The sequence below is a fragment of the Oculina patagonica genome, chromosome 12 (assembly GCF_052425735.1).
Source record: "Oculina patagonica isolate OP01 chromosome 12, crgOcupat, whole genome shotgun sequence".
NCBI classification, from domain to species: domain Eukaryota; kingdom Metazoa; phylum Cnidaria; class Anthozoa; order Scleractinia; family Oculinidae; genus Oculina; species Oculina patagonica.
In genome coordinates, this window is record NC_135769.1 from 13286025 (window position 1) to 13301699 (window position 15675).

The 15675-nt window shown below is 37.7% G+C and overlaps 2 protein-coding genes across 6 annotated transcripts in view; one reads left to right on the top strand and one right to left on the bottom strand.

Moving 5' to 3' along the window:
- Positions 1–14726, bottom strand: part of LOC144632054 (putative cysteine desulfurase) — a 44834-nt gene extending 30108 nt beyond the window's left edge. The window contains exon 1 of one of the 2 annotated variants that reach the window (XM_078490660.1): positions 14590–14726. Coding sequence is in view for 1 of the 2 variants with exons in the window: in XM_078490659.1 (XP_078346785.1) it covers positions 8548–8566 (19 nt within the window). In the remaining variant the exon portion in view is untranslated. Of the gene's footprint in view, positions 1–8547; positions 8859–14589 lie in introns of those variants that run through there. The other variant, XM_078490659.1, reaches the window with a different exon arrangement.
- Positions 8575–15172, top strand: LOC144632056 (collagen triple helix repeat-containing protein 1-like). Of its 4 annotated transcripts, none has more exons than XM_078490662.1 (4): positions 8575–8670; positions 12725–12858; positions 13776–13921; positions 14644–15172. In XM_078490662.1, the coding sequence occupies exons 2-4, from the start codon at positions 12726–12728 to the stop codon at positions 15007–15009; spliced, it is 645 nt and encodes a 214-aa protein (XP_078346788.1). In that variant the 5' UTR covers positions 8575–8670; position 12725; the 3' UTR covers positions 15010–15172. The 4 variants fall into 4 exon arrangements, with proteins under 4 accessions (XP_078346788.1, XP_078346789.1, XP_078346787.1 ...); XM_078490663.1 differs by lacking the exon at positions 8575–8670 and adding an exon at positions 12449–12540; XM_078490661.1 differs by lacking the exon at positions 8575–8670 and having other exon boundaries at positions 12645–12858.
- The last annotated feature ends 503 nt before the right edge of the window (positions 15173–15675 follow it).

Below are 15675 nucleotides of genomic sequence, written 5' to 3' on the forward strand. Positions count from 1 at the left end.
TTAAATTAAGCGGCAACGTTTGAAAGACAATTCGAAAAGGAAGTTTGATAGAAGGATAGCTGAACAAAAAGGAAAAAGTATGAAATACAAGGAACTAAATCCGTCATCGCCATGGACAACGTATAAAACTAGAACAATAGCCGTTAAGAGTAAAAAAAAATATTTCGAGAAATCAAGGGTGAAATTGCAGTTCGATTAATGGAAGAGTAATGACTTTTGGTTCTAGTTCGCAGGTTTGAGAAATCGATGGCTCGAGAGATCGGGATTCTACTGTCACTCTCTCCATCTAAAAAGTAAAGGTTGCACGGAGAATTTATCAGTCTGAAGCATTGAGTGCGGTCCATTATGTTTTGCCTTGGGCGTTCGTGACATGGATGTCATCGGTTTATTAGCATTTTTAAGTGTTTCAATTTCCACACCAGTCCCCCCACCCCCACCCCTTCAAGATGTGTCCCATAGTTGGCATCAAGATAGGTTCGTTTTGTACTTGGACACGAAAATTATAGGTATTAGTACACAAATCAGACAATATTTTGAGTGAAACGTTCCTTTTCAGAAAAATTGGTTTTATCAGTTAAGCACACAATAATTCATTGCCGAATTCTGATTCAGTTCTACAATTAATTTACGACGCTTAACACGAACACGCAGCAGAAGAATTTTCTTTGCTCAAACGGATATCACGAATACAGTATAAAGCAGGCTCTGTTTTATTTAAGCATCACAGTATCGCCGACGCAATAAATTCATCTGGAATTAATTCGTGTCATGTATATTCTGATCACATTAGCATGTTCACCTCAATCATCAGGAGTGACACAGGGGGATATGGGTATCACGCAGGCCTAGCATTTAAAGTGTTAATTTAACTGTTGCATGTGCCATGTGTTGGGTATAATACTTACGACATGAAGTTTGCTTTCTGGAAACCTTAAGGAAATTTAAGGATTTGTACAAAGCACTGTAGATGACGGTTACAGATTCCTTCGGTGCCAAGTGTCACTGAGGCCTCAATCAAAATTAAATTTTCATTCTTTGATAAATATTTATCTACTGATGACAGTTCAAAGAACGTCTTTTGAGGATAAATCACGCTTAAACCCATTAGTAAGATCACAGCCACTTTAATGTTTATTCACAACTCTGCACCCCGTAAAATTGATGTCAAAAACGAGATAGTCACAGATAATAATTATTCACTGAGGAGTCGGCCGAACGGGAAAACAGTTGGTTCTTCATTCAATCACTCGTCTCGTATCTGACTTCAAGCCAAATATTTTGCCCTCCTACCCCACACTATGTTAAGCTTATACACATCTTATTTACTCCCGATTGATTCGTTTTTACTTTCATCTCTTATTCCTACATTTAATTTTTGGATGTATAAGTATTATATAATGTTTCTTATTTGTCAAAAGCCACCCGCGAAGAAAAATGTCGTTACCGGGGGACCACAAATGTTGGGAGCGACGTTTGACCACGTTTACGGGGGTTCGGGAGAGTTTGTTTATTATTAGTGTATGTTTGTGGGTGGGGGCGGGAACCTTTTTGAGTCGTAATCAAGGCCCTATTTACATGGAAAGAGGATAATCCTAGCTCTAGGATCATCCTCTTTGCGTGTAAATAGAATCATCCTTACTGATCCTTGCACTAGGTTCATCCTAAGTAGAACGACCCTAGCGCGACCCCTAGCGCTAAGGTCAATTGCAAGCTTTCGTATGTAAACTGATAGCTAAAAAAACATGTTGCGCTGGGATAAGATCCATCCTATTTACAAAAAAAAGAATGATCATTTACTAGAATCATCCTCTTTCTCATGTTAGTCCCTGTTAGATATTTTAAATAGCGTGAGTGGCAAGGTTAAACCTTTTTTGAAAGGTTTTTGTGTTTAATATATTCTTCCTGGTTTGTAAACACCTTTCAGTTTCTTCGATATATCTCCAATGGAAATCGACACAGGGAATATCAAATCACATTTGCTTGTAGATGAGTTGGTGGTCTCGGGAGAAACAAATTCATGTTGTAAGGTCTTACTTGTAGCTCGAATTCCATTATTTCTTTTACAACAGTTTTGTACTTGACTTCTGATTGACTACTTGGCTCAGTGACAGCAGTTAAACCATTGATTGATATATGCCAGGACTGTTAAATAATGGTATGAGTCTGTTGAATCAGCCCAGTTAAAAAACTTCTCGACTAACTCTTCTGGGGATGGTATAATTTCAGGAGCAGCAAGGGAAGACGTTTCTTCTTTTAGCCTGCGAAGACAGGAGGATTTCCGGCTGATGTTGACGCCGAAAACAACAGCCGGAAAACCGTCTGTGTTCGCTGGCTATTTGATATGAGGGTGGTCATTCGATTTCACAGCATAAGTAGACATTGGTAAATGTTGTACATAATACTAACCGTATGAAGCTGGCCTCTGAAGAAATTTAAGGACTAGTACAAAGCACCCTTGATGACGGTTACCAGATTCCTTCGGATCGTTACATTGAGGCCTCAATCAAAATGAAATTATTATTCATTGATAAAAAAATTTATCTACTGATGACAGTTTGAAGAGACTTTAGGAGGATAAATCACGCTTTAACCTATTAGCGAGATCACAGCCAATTTGGTGTTTATTAACAACTTTGCACCCCGTGAAACCAATGCCAAAAACGAGTAGTAAGCGATAATAAATATTCACTGAGAAGTCGAACGAACGGCAAAACAGTTGGTTCTTATTCATTCTTGTACCTGACCTGGAGCCAAATATTTAGTCTTCCTGTATCCCATTTAGTCTTACGCTACAATCATGGCTACATACCTTACTTACTCCTGATTGATTCAATTTTTGCTTTAATGTTTAATCTTCCATTTTTTGCGTTTAATAGTTTGGGGGTATAAAGTTCAATGTTATATTAACAACTATCTGTCATTAATCTGATATGTTCAATTTTCCTATTGTCAAAGCCACCGCGTAGCAAAAGGTCGTAAGCTAAGGAGGTACCATACACGTTCTGAACTCCGGGGTAGGGGAGGGGGGATAGGTACTCCCTATATTGGGCTATAGGGGAAGGTTGTGCCCCGGCTCCAACTGTCCTTGGGGGGCGTCTTAGAGAGGTGTCCGTCTTATAGGGAATTTAAATACAGTAAAATGACTGAAAACGGCAGGGATCGGACAAACACCAGCTGTACGTCTTAGAGAGGTGTCCGTCTTATAGAGGTTTCCGTTAAGAGAGTTGACTGTATAAAAAGTTAGGGATTTTACGGGCTGCTTTAAAGAAAATATAGGTAGGAAAACCGTATTTTAGGTTTATAAAAGGGCTTTACAAAATATCTTGAACTGTTCATCTAAGTATTTTAAGGGTTTATAAAGAGAAAAAAGTTAAGAAAATAAATGCAATACCCCTACTTCAGACATGAATATGGGTTGCCTTTTCCGTGTCAAAAATGGTATCTAAAGGTAGGGATTACGGGGCGGAGCCTCCCCGTATAAAATATTTTTGACCAGTCCCCCCTGTACCTTCAAGTGAGACTCGATTGTCACGGACTGAGAATGGTGTTACCAGAAGAGTAAATCGGAACGGTTATTAAGTAGTAGGCTGATCGATCAAACTCAAACCATGATCAGTTGCAGTCATGTCATCTACCAATTAACTGAGCCACGTACAAGACTGCTCACTGAATGATGGAATTCGAGACCTTACAACGGGAATGTGTATCTCCTAAGCCAAGAACACAAACTTATCGACAAACAAATGTTGTTTACGAATTCGCGTAAGGAAAACACCGGAATCTTGGCATACCGCAATCACAAGTGTCTTAGCATTTTATTCTGCAAAGGTTTTTTTTTATTGTTTTTAGTGCAATTTTTTCTACTTCATATTTTTCACGGTATATATTTCCACGTTCGCGGTTTTTATCTGTGAAAGGTCTTTTAATTTACGAAAGGTTGCAGACTGTCAATCGAAAAGTCTCAAAACGTTAAACTTTTTAACCAGAGATCAACTTTTATCTCTTATCCTGGTTATTCATCCTCACTCAGACAAAATACCCTTTGTATCCCTAGTCTTGTCTGTTCACATAAAATTCCCCGCATCATTGGAAAACAAAATTGTTACTTCATTCCTTTCATGATGCGACGCACCACATTTTGCTTGACTGAAATTTATCATTTTATTTTTTTTTAAAAGAGCGGCCAACTCAAATGCCAGGTTCCATTCATGTTTAATATCTGTGCTGTCTCCGGCCAAGGGCCTGAAAGATGCCGACAACCTTATGGGGGGCCGGGCGTTTAGAATTTTTCTATCAAAAAAGCGGACACAATATAATGCATAGATCGAGTAGTACTTAACTTATCTTCTTTTACTCTATGTATGCCAAAAAAGGTAATAACTATATATTATCTATAGTATTCTAAGCCTACGTTAACCCGAATTTCAGAGGTATTCTCTGGTCGCTTACTCTCGACAGTGAGCGATCAGTGAATACGTCAGAAATTCAGCCTAGATCACAAAAAAATGTTGTTTTCCTCACTCTTTGAACACACTATTATTTTTCTGGTTTGCGAGCTTTATCTAGGCCTTTTGTCTATTTAATATATCGACCACATTTTTCCACGGCCTACACTCTTACAGACCATAGAAATGACGTCATGAAAATTTATCGGCGAATTTCAGTGCAAAGTAAGTCGCGCGCGTGACAATTCGTCAGACTGCATTTTTTTATTTCACTTGAAGCGAACGAAAGTTTGGAAATTTGTCCAAAATTGTCTAACATTTCGTTCAGTTTGCATTCATTTTTGGTTTTATTTTTGATTTGTTCATAGCAAACTGTTAAACAAGGCATGGAGACAACATTCGCTTGCAATGTTATCTGTTATAAGATTTTCCGATATGAGAGGCTAAGTACCTATAACTACACAGAAAATAACTCACCAATTTCGGTCATAATTGGGTGGCTTAACATGCTCGCAGCAAAATTCTTGAGGACGTTCTAGTGTTTTTCTTTGCTTTTCATGTGTGAAAAGAGCATAGTGTTTCTTATTGTTACCTATTTTTTTAGGGGCTCACATTTACTAAGCCGCTTCAGGCCGGTATATCTTTTTAAGAAAGCGGCCATGACGTCATGATGTTGTAAATGAACGCAATTTATTTGGTGTTTCTACTGAGAGGTTGACAAGCGCCTTCACTTTATTAAATTTCAGTAAATTTATGAAATGCCTGACGGAAAGCGCAGGAAAACTTATGATCAGTAACGATATTCCTTTTTAGCGGTTTCGCAAAAAGGGAATGAAAAATTAATAAAACTTAATCTTCCTTCACCTTATAAGCAAAAAGTATAATAAAATAGGCAGAAAAATCGGTCACAGAGTATAAGAAGGAATCATTGAGGTGATCACAGCAATAAACAAACTTACCATTTCATTTGTTTCATTAAATTTGTATGTTGAGTTTGGAAAGTTAATAACGAAGTCTCGTGAATCTACACGCTGGTGCTCTGCAGAAGTCAGTGGGATTTTATGACTAATCTTTTCATTCAGATTTTCATGCCTTTTTTTTATTTTTTTGGCTTTCAAATCTCGAATACACACTGTTTGATTTAAAGCAAGTTTTACTCCACTTCAAAAAGTGACAATTTCATGTCATCCTATTTGAATGTCTTTTATTAAAAACATCGAACAATTTACAGTAGGTTTATTCTTGGCATGTTCAGTCCGATATAACAATTTAATTATGAGCTCGAGATTTCTTTGACGCAATAGGTAATGAACATGTGGGGTAGTTTTTATGAACGGGAAAAGCCTTCAGTAATAAAAAGGCATAACACAGCGTAACCCACTCAAAGCATCAGTGTCTTCAAAAATAAAACTTGACAACACAGCTTTTTTATTCACCTGAATTTGCGAAGCTTGCAACAAAGTGAGTGAAAAAATTGCATGAAACGATGACGGTCGTAAACAAAGTGTCGGAACGAGCGTTGCAACTTCTTGAATCTGATATCTTCCTTTCCACTATCTCGTTCGTATTCGTCGCCGTTTTTTTGTTGTTGTTGTTTTTTTAATTTCAGCAAAAAACGACAAAGAATTGCATCTAGCTCATGGCGAGGGATATCTTCCAGCTTTCTTGCTTCGCTTCGCTGCGCTTACGTTCAGCCAAGTGTTGTACTCTTGGAGGTGTTTTTGGTCTTGGTTTTTGCTTCTTAGTGTAGCTAGCCTCTCTTCTGACAACTTTGAAATTTTCTCATTTTCAATACTATTGCTGAAAAGCTCAAAAGGAATGGAGAAAACGTGGCAAATCTGCCTAATAAAAAACCCGCCATTATCGAGTAACAATGCCAAGGGTTTACAAGGCTGACGCTATGCTTTGTGCTAATTGGCTAGTATCTGTCACATGTTGTTTTTTCTTGGATATGATTTACTAAGACAGAAGTGTCCAATTTTTCTTAAATTGGACAGTTCGTGCATTTTAACTAAAAGTCCTAATTGAAACTATCCAAATTTAATCCCAAGTTGGACAGTTCTGAGAAAATAAGGAAAATAGTTGCGTTGACAATATAGGATTAACTGACAGCTACCAGCAAATGATCGCTGATTTGGAAAACACACGTCTCCCTTGTAACGACCAGCGTAATGTAAGCAATGTTTACACATTTCTCTATGATTAAGCTTTCTTAACTTTCTTAGGCTTTAAAACTATTTCTAAATATATCGATTGATTTTTGTAACTACACAGAATACAACTCACCAATACCGGTATGGTTTGCCGGGTTGCTTAAGATGCTCGCATTAAATTGTAATCTTGCTCGCAGCAAGATTCTTGAAAACGTTTTTTGTGTTTTTTATTTTTTTTTCTTTGCTTTTCATGTGTGAACAGAGCATAGGGTTTCTTTTTTACCTTTTTTTTAGTTGCACACATTTACTAAGCCGCTTCAGGCCGGTATATCTTTTTAATGGAAAGCGGCCATGACGTCATGATATTGTAAATGAATGCAATTTATTTAGTGCTTCTATTGAGAGGATGACAAGCGCCGTCACTTTATTAAACTTCTAGTAAAATTTGAGAAGCTACTGGACGAAAAGCACAGGAAAATTAAGGCTTTATGATATGGTAACGATTTTCCGTTTTCGCGGTTTTACAAAAATTGTTTTGATTTTGTTTTATTTGCATTTTACGACAAGTCTTTTTGACTTTTTTTTATTTTTTGGCTTTCAAATCCCGAATACACGCTGTTTGATTTAACGCAATGTTTGCTCCACTTCAAAAAGTGTCAGCCTGTTTGAACATCTTTTATTAAAAACATCGAACAATTTTGTCCGCTTTCTTTTTACAATAGGTCTATTCTTGTCATGTTCAGCCCGATGTAACAATTTAATTATGAGCTCGAGATTTCTTTGACGCAATAGGTAATGAATATGTGGGCGTAGTAAGAATCAATTGATGCTCATAAAAATTTCGAGGCCACCATCTCATTACTTTAGTAGAGTTTTTTTTTTCATTTGCGTCGACAATTTTTTTTTTTTTTTGTTACGCAAAAAAATAAACTCTATCCAGGGAATTCGAAAATCTAAACAAACATACCGGTTGAACTGTCAAACTTAATTCGCAAATGACATTGCCGTTCAATCAGATAAATTTAAAAGTTCACCAGTCGCACATTACGCAGAAACCTTTTTTTGTTTTTGAAATGGCCGAGAATCAGCAGCGCATTCACGGCACTAAGGTCATGTCATCAAAAACACTGACAACTTTGACCTAAAATACTGGCCGAGCAAGTTTACACGGGTTCAACTAAGTAGGTTAATGGTTCATAGCATACAGAAAAGTTCTACGTAAAAGAATTCTTTCTCGGCATTGAAGCCTATTGGTCAATATGCATTGCACCAGCCCTCGTCCAAAAAACCTTGATTGCCGCTCAAATCAGGCTGTCATCAAAACTGACCGCGCGGTACTTTGATGTATTTTACAAAACACTCATGAGCAACACCAGCATCTATTCGTCTACTCTGGTTTTTTACTATGAATTACAGTTTATTCAAACATCAAGGCACTATGCGCGTTGTGCAAAATATAATTTTCTGATTTGTTTAATAAATAATGAGTAGGACCGAGCAGCGTTTACACTGCACAAAGAGATTTCTACCAGAAAAACCGGCTAACTTGTGTATCAGTCCTTACCAGCAAATGATTGCTGATTCGGAAAACGGGACAACTGAATTTAAGTATCAAGAATGTCAAAGAATCTAACAGCAATAAGATAATCTTCAGTTCGTCCATGATTAAGCCGGTCAAGAAAATCAAACAAACAATAGTTGCATCTCTTAATTTGGTGCTACGTATACCCACTTATGTGAATGCACCGCTCTAAAGGTCTTATACGGTTTGCAATCAGTTGACCGGAAAATGTCAACAAAAAATCCTTTAGATGTAATCAGAAATCCGTCCCGGCATGCAAGAACAGTTTGGATACTGATGTTAAAAAATAACCCTGTTGACGTACAGTACTGTAAAGGGATCATAAGCCTCTTGGTTGAAAACGCATAAAAGTGTTTAATTTTCTTACCAGGACTTGCTGACTCCATCGTGTACCGACTTCCAGGTAATTCACAGCTGGGCGTAGACCAAAGTGTCGGTTACTAGGTGTAAATCAGCCTTACTAGAGTTTGTGCTGTATTGATCATACACAGTAAGCCCTATCAACTAGTACTGATGTTTGTAATAATGTTTTGGCAGTCTCGTCAGTAATTAAATCGAAACCAATTGATAGACAGTAAAGTTAATTAAATCATGACAAATGATTCAACACCTCTGGAAAGCTACTAGTAAACAATAAAATTAATGATCCGGGTAATACGTAAGTAGTCCACCTTATATCAACTCCCCAAATGCAGCAGGCAAACTGCACGCGAGATCTGTGCTACATGCTATTTTTATCCAGTTTTATAAACAGCAGAAAGCCACGAATTTCGAGCGCCAGTTATTAGATTGAAGTATTGTTTTGGTGTTTTTTAATTTAGAAATGATAGAAATCCTTTTGTTTAAATATGTAATTAAGATGAAGTGACTTTTGTTTTTACCATTTACCGATTAAAAAAGAAGGTTAACACTTTGTAATTGCTTGTGACGGTACTTTCTGGAAGCTAGGCATACGTCTTGGGAAAACATGGCTTTTACAAAAACATGTACAGCAAAGTTTGCATAAATAAGAAATTTGTTTGGTCAGTAACACCAGACATACCTAGCTAAGGTACAAGCAAGCAGCTTGTGTTTTGAGATGTTAGTGCCTATAAATATTTTGTGTGAAGTGCCTTCCCGCTTCACGTTACAAAACGGCCACACAAATTTATGAAATACTTATTTTAGTACTGTTATGGCCAGGGGTACATGTTTGTTGAACATGAAGAACAAGGTTTGTTATAGCAATAAACACATGTCACAAAATAAACAAATGGTGGGATTACATTCTTGACATTGCTGGTTGTTTCTTTTAAACGGTATTAAGATACGTCTTGGGACGTCCAGCAGAGCCGGCAAACAATAACAGAACTCTATGTTATATAACAAACGATAAGAGAATTCTACTACATGTGACGAAGAAAACGATAAGAGAATGCTACTACATGCCAAGGATTGACTCGGCTCACAAGAAATTAAACTGAATAAAATTCATTGATGTTTTTCATGGCTAAGTGTGTTTGCCTGAATAAGCAACGTCAAAAAAAAATATATGTTTACTGCCTGCTTTGATAAAGTAAAAGAAAGCAAAACTCTTGATCCCCCTAGGAAACGTTGGAAGAAACGTGCAGGCATCGCCAGACAGTGTGTTGTGGGTATGATAGTGAAGTTGGACTGAAAATAATGGGGAAAACAACAACGATTAATTTCCCTCCAGCTTGCTTAGTGGTCGCAACTGGTATGTATTTTGTATTTGGTGTCCAAACTGACTGTAGGTTGCAGTACTGAAGTGTTGTTGCCGTGCATTCAGTTGTTCTGTGGCTTGTGTAACGCCCTTGTGTAATTCACGTACCGTATTTACCTTGCGCCGCGGCGCATTTTTCGCGCCTCAAGTGCGGCGCATTCGGGGCGGCCATTGAGGGCGGGCAGCCCGCCGGATTGAGGAAAAGCATCTGGCGAGCCTGCGAAGAGGGAAGTGGCGGTGCCGGAAGCGCGGCCGAGACGAGAGAATGGTGGAAGACAGGGGCGCGACGCAACCGTTGGGAGACGCAGGGGAGGAAGGTGAAGGACGGACAAAGGCCGCGGGACGGGCGTGGGGGCGGCGCCGCGCGGCGCTCGAGGGCGGCGCTATCGAGGGGGCGCTACGGGGGCGGCGATTCGAGAAATACGGTAATTTGTGAAGTTTTTAGTAATGTTGTTTTATAGTTTGTGTACTTCGCTTAGTCTGTGTTCTTCGCATAGTTTATGTACTTCCAATAGTTTGTGTATTTCTGTGCATTGTAGTTTACAGATGGATTTATATTGCATTCCTTCCCGACTCATATCACAATAAAGCCGAAGAATTTCATTAAGAGAAAACATGAATGAAGGATTTTTTATTTTATATTGTTTAACAATGCGATTTTCTGGGAGTTTTCGAGATATATCCGAAATTGACGAAACTGGCCGATTACTGTAAACTGGTACTTTTCCCCTCACATTTAAAAACTCCTTAAAAAACATTTCTGAATAAAATATAACTATTTTTTTCTAAAAACAATGAAAACAAAAAAAATAACAACAGCTATAGTTTTTCTTTAAAATGTCAGTGTCACGGTCTTCTTCCCGATCGGATTGAAGTGACTGCATTCGTCATACTTCTGTTTTTTTTGTTTTTGTTTTTTTTTTTTTTTTTTTTAATAAGTTTCGTTTGTTTGTATTTGTATGTAAGTTGTTGTTGTTGTTGTTGTTGTTGCATCAGGGTGCCGCAAAGCCTCATCAAATAACCGCTGTCCTATAGAGCTTTAGTGCGCTGTTATTCATAGCCGGCACTCACACAGCGGTCAAACGCAGCGCGCGTGCGCAGTTCCTGTGTAATTCCCGCCAAAATTTTCCATACAAAGTCTTAAATGGGGTCTTAAATTTTCCGAAAACTTTCGCTTTAAATCCAAAAGTTAACGCCGTCCCTGGAAAGTTAAGGTTTATACGCCGCTTATGGATTGGAAATTTGCTAATTCATCTTCACTGAGTGTCCCAGCTTGAACTGTTCTTTCACCGTACTATTTCTTTAAGAATTTCTTACATAAGTTTGCCCACTTTCAAGTCGAAAGATCGAGGCGGCAAAGACCGGATGTGACGTCAATTTTTGCGTTTGACCGCTGTGTGGCCGGCACTAAAGCCGGCACTTTAAGTATTTTTGTTGTCCTGTACGTACACGGCGCCTACTTGAGGGTAGCCTATTCCAGGCTCTCGGTTTGTGGGGAAACCCGCTTTTTTCGCTCTTCCCCACAAATCGAGAGCCTAACAGGCTAACTTGAGGGCGACCCTAATTCGGGGAGGGGGACTTTTTGGGGTTCGACTGTAATTTCTTTTCTTGGGATACGGTATTCGCATGTGTTCGATTTAAGGAAAGAAGGATATAGAGAATATTTATTAGTCGCAATTCAAGTGGGCTTGAGTCTCCCAGTTTTATTTTTTTCGTGGTTCGGCTCGGGCAGGAAAATTAAAAAAATTAATATTTACAATAGTTGGATATATTTCATTTAAGCAGAAATTTGCACTACGTCAGTTATGATGCCCTTAAATATTTTTACTCCACTGTTTTGATAATTGTACGCCCGGGTATCAATGACGATGTTTTTTGTTGGTTTTGTTTTTTTTTTTTTTTTTTAGGTACGTGATATAGACCGCCGGGTTATCCTATAAAATACTTAAGAATTATTCACCGAAGTGGGGGTAAATATCCACTACATTCACCGACAGAAGTTGAATAACTAGTGTACTAAAACATCAATTTCGGTAAACAAAGCGACGCGTGAAGGCAGTTTGTTTCTCTTTAGCTGCTCGGAGGTGAATAGTACTTTGCTAATCACCTCAGAGTTAACCAATCAGCACGCGCAAAAAGTACTATTCACTTGTGTGGTATATACTAATAAAGGATATTTTCGTTAACTGAATAATATGGTTTTTATGCCCCTTATTATAATTTGCAAAATATCTGTCCCAGCTTGTAACGATCTTTATCCTTGTGAATTGGATATTAACCAACAGCTCTCAAGTCTATAAGGCGAAGAGAAGCACTTTTGCTCTCTTTGGCTTGAGGCGATTCAACTCGGACGTACTATTTTTGGTAATTATGGATCTCTGTCCACTTTACCCCCTTTAAGTTTTAATTACGAAGTATTTGTTGTTTTATGTTTTAAAACAGATGCATTTCTTTCGTTACTATAGTAAAAAATAGTAACTATAGCGTTTGATATTTTATATTGATATTTTTTGAAAGCTGATCGAGTAGGGCCCAGAGAACATAGCTATTTATAGAACACCCACTACACTGCGCCGGGCGACGAGGAACAGGTTAAAAGAAAGCACCAGTGAAATATTTGGAATTGGCATGAATAAGGTTGGTGATATGTGAAACTTGATGTTTATTGGAAAACAGTTGATATCTCACACGAACACTAAATGATATTGATATTTGTCTTAGTCACATGATCATCTACCTGTCATTCTATTGAGTTGACGTTTTGATTAGCCATCTTAGGAGTAATTATTATGAACCATCCCGTGTTTATTATACCTCTTAGGATGTTCGCCACATGCAAAGTTATTAAATGTGGAAAAGGTTCGGAACGCAGTCACTTGAGATCAGTTGCTCGCCATCTTGCTCCAGAAACGTTCTTTACAGATTTGCGGACCATACATTTTCAGTGCAGCAAAGGTACAAAGGTATAAAATGACAGAAACATTTTTTTTTAGCGCCAAAGGTGTCAATCGTTTCCAGTTTACTTGTTTCTTTCTTTTTTAAAAACTTAGCCAGATGGGCTCTGGGATAGTCCTATTAGATTTAATTTCAGTCCAAGATCTAGTTTCCAAAACGTTCTTATTTTTGTTTCAGGTAAAACCTGGGGTCTTCCATAGTTTCATTGCATCTTTAAAAGAAATTCTCTTTGATGAAGTTTAAGTTTGAATTTTTTTGAAAATTGTAGATATCATAATCCTACGAAAAGGTATTCCCATTTTCGATTCAACATGCTGGCCTATGAAAGTTATTTATTTTTATTCTTTAAAATTTGTTTGCCAGTCTAGTCTACGCATTTTTATGTATGGTAAAATGGTCACGTCTGATTAACTAGATGGAATTCTTATATTGTTTTCAAGCAATTTTTAGCGGGCATGCTGTACTTACGACTGTAATATTGAATCAAGATTACTTGGAGGGACTTTGTCACGGCTGCGTTTAGTTTATTTGATTACGTTTTGTCAAATGTTCTCTATCAACTTAATGTTAGCGAAGAAATTACTTCTATGGATCTAAATGGCAAAACCAAATTAATTAAAGCTTCATTACAAACAAAAATGTCTTCCAGGCGTTATAATTATAAGTTACAAAAAAAACGAGATTAACTTTTAAAACTTTTACGCCTTCTTTTTTTCAAAAATCTATTCTTTCTTTTTTTTTTTTTTTTTTTTTTTTTTTTTTTTTTTTTTTTTTTTTTTTTTTTTTTGTCTTTTTTTTTTCTATATTTTTTATTAAAATCATAACAATTTATATAAGGACTGAAAAGCCCATTGAAACTGCTCCCATTATTCAATTAACTATTACACAAAGCTGTTGTGCTATTTTATTGTTCGTAGCCTTTGAAGCAATGGCTCAGATTCTGCGCATCGCCCTGAGTTTGTTGGCTCTACATTTGCTGTGCGCCCGCGCCTATACAAGCGGCAATTCCTGGAAAGAGTGCACTTGGAAGCATGAAGATCACAAAGACGAAGGCGTCATATGGGTGAGTCATTTTCACGACGCAATGTAGCAAATAACACACGTTTTCTATTTGATTTCCATGCCGTTTTAAAATATCGCCACTAGAATGTGCAAACAAAAAACTGTCAACACACGTCTTAGATGAAAAGAAAGAAAAAACTTGTTTTCACAAGCGGTGACCAAACACACGTCTCCCTGGTAACGACCAGTGTGTTGAAAACAGGGTCAAAACAATGTTTACACATTTTGGCGTGATTAAGCTTTCGTAGGATTTAAAAATATTTCTAAATATATCGATTGATTTTTGAACGTCTTTTCTCCATTTCTTTAAGAGAGGTACACTCTACACCCGAATAAGATTTTAAACTCTTAAAATGCCGTACGTTTACTGAATGAAAGTCCCGGGGGATAAAAGATTTAAATAAATACCCATTTGGCATGTTTAGTGGGGCTCATCACTGGACCCCTTTATTTTTGTTGGAGGACAGGAACAAAAAAATGCTAGTTTTATCAGGGAAAAATTGTGCAAACGGACCCAAAAAAGAAATTAACATAATAAAAAATATGTATCATCATCATCATCATCATCATCATCATCATCATCATCATCATCATATATATGATGATGGCTTTCAGTTGCAACTAAGATATTTTTCAAGCTAAAAGAGAATTGATTAAAATTTTACTCACTGCGAAGATCATTTCATTCCTATCATTTAAAGCGAAACCATTTTGTGTTAACAGGCATGTGATTTCCAGAAGCACAACAGAGACACGCCCCTTCATGTTTACTACTCTGGGAATATCAGGATTTCTGGATGTCATGACTGTTGCAATCGCTGGTATTTCACATTTAACGGTGTGGAGTGCAGCACCCCCGGTCCTATCGAGGGTGCATTGTACCAGGCTTATGCAGGAAACCTCAATAGTCATGTCCACGGCCATATTGAAGGTTTCTGCCGTAACATCCACGAGGGAAACGTTAGAGTGGAAATACGGGTTGGGCCGTGTGTCGGTACTGGTAGGGCGCTGGGAAATGCAAATACCGGATTTGCCACAATGTCAAGGATCTTCGTTGAAGAGGTGTCATTATATGCAACCGACCAGTAAACAAGTTCTGAGTCATGCCGGTCATTAGTTTTAAAGTAGTTCAGCATCAAAAAGCTTAGAAAAACAAGTGTACAATCCTCTGTATTATCAGAAACCTATGGGTTTCTGGTATTATTTAATCCTCTGCAATAAAAGCCAAAGAAAAAAGTATCGTGATCTTGTTCCGTGGTATAAATCAGTCAGTTTTGTCAGTTTGAACAGGGTATCAGGGCCATAACCAGACCTTTGCCATAGACGAGGCAAGAGGCAAGATCTTGCTAGTGGATTCTGATATAGAAGCTACGAATCTCTTTCAGATACATTTTTCATGAGGTATTTCTTGAGAAAAATCAATCTTGTCCAACTGGGGATTATTAGTTCCCAATAAACCATATTTTGTTTTTAATTTTGGGTAAATATTTAGACGAGGCAAGTGCCTTGAGTGCCTGTTGCTTGTGACGACCCTGTTATATCGAAGTTCTGTTCCATACATTTAACTGTAATTTTGGCCGGGCTGAAGAATATCGTTCGTTATACCAAGGACTTCGTTATATAGAGGTTCGTTAAGTCAACGTTACACTGTATCAAACGGCCAACGGCACAGGGCAAGGACCCTGCAAGCGACCATGCAGCACTAGAAAGTCGTACCAATTTCATAGCTGAAGTCCCAAATAAGCTGGAGTTTAA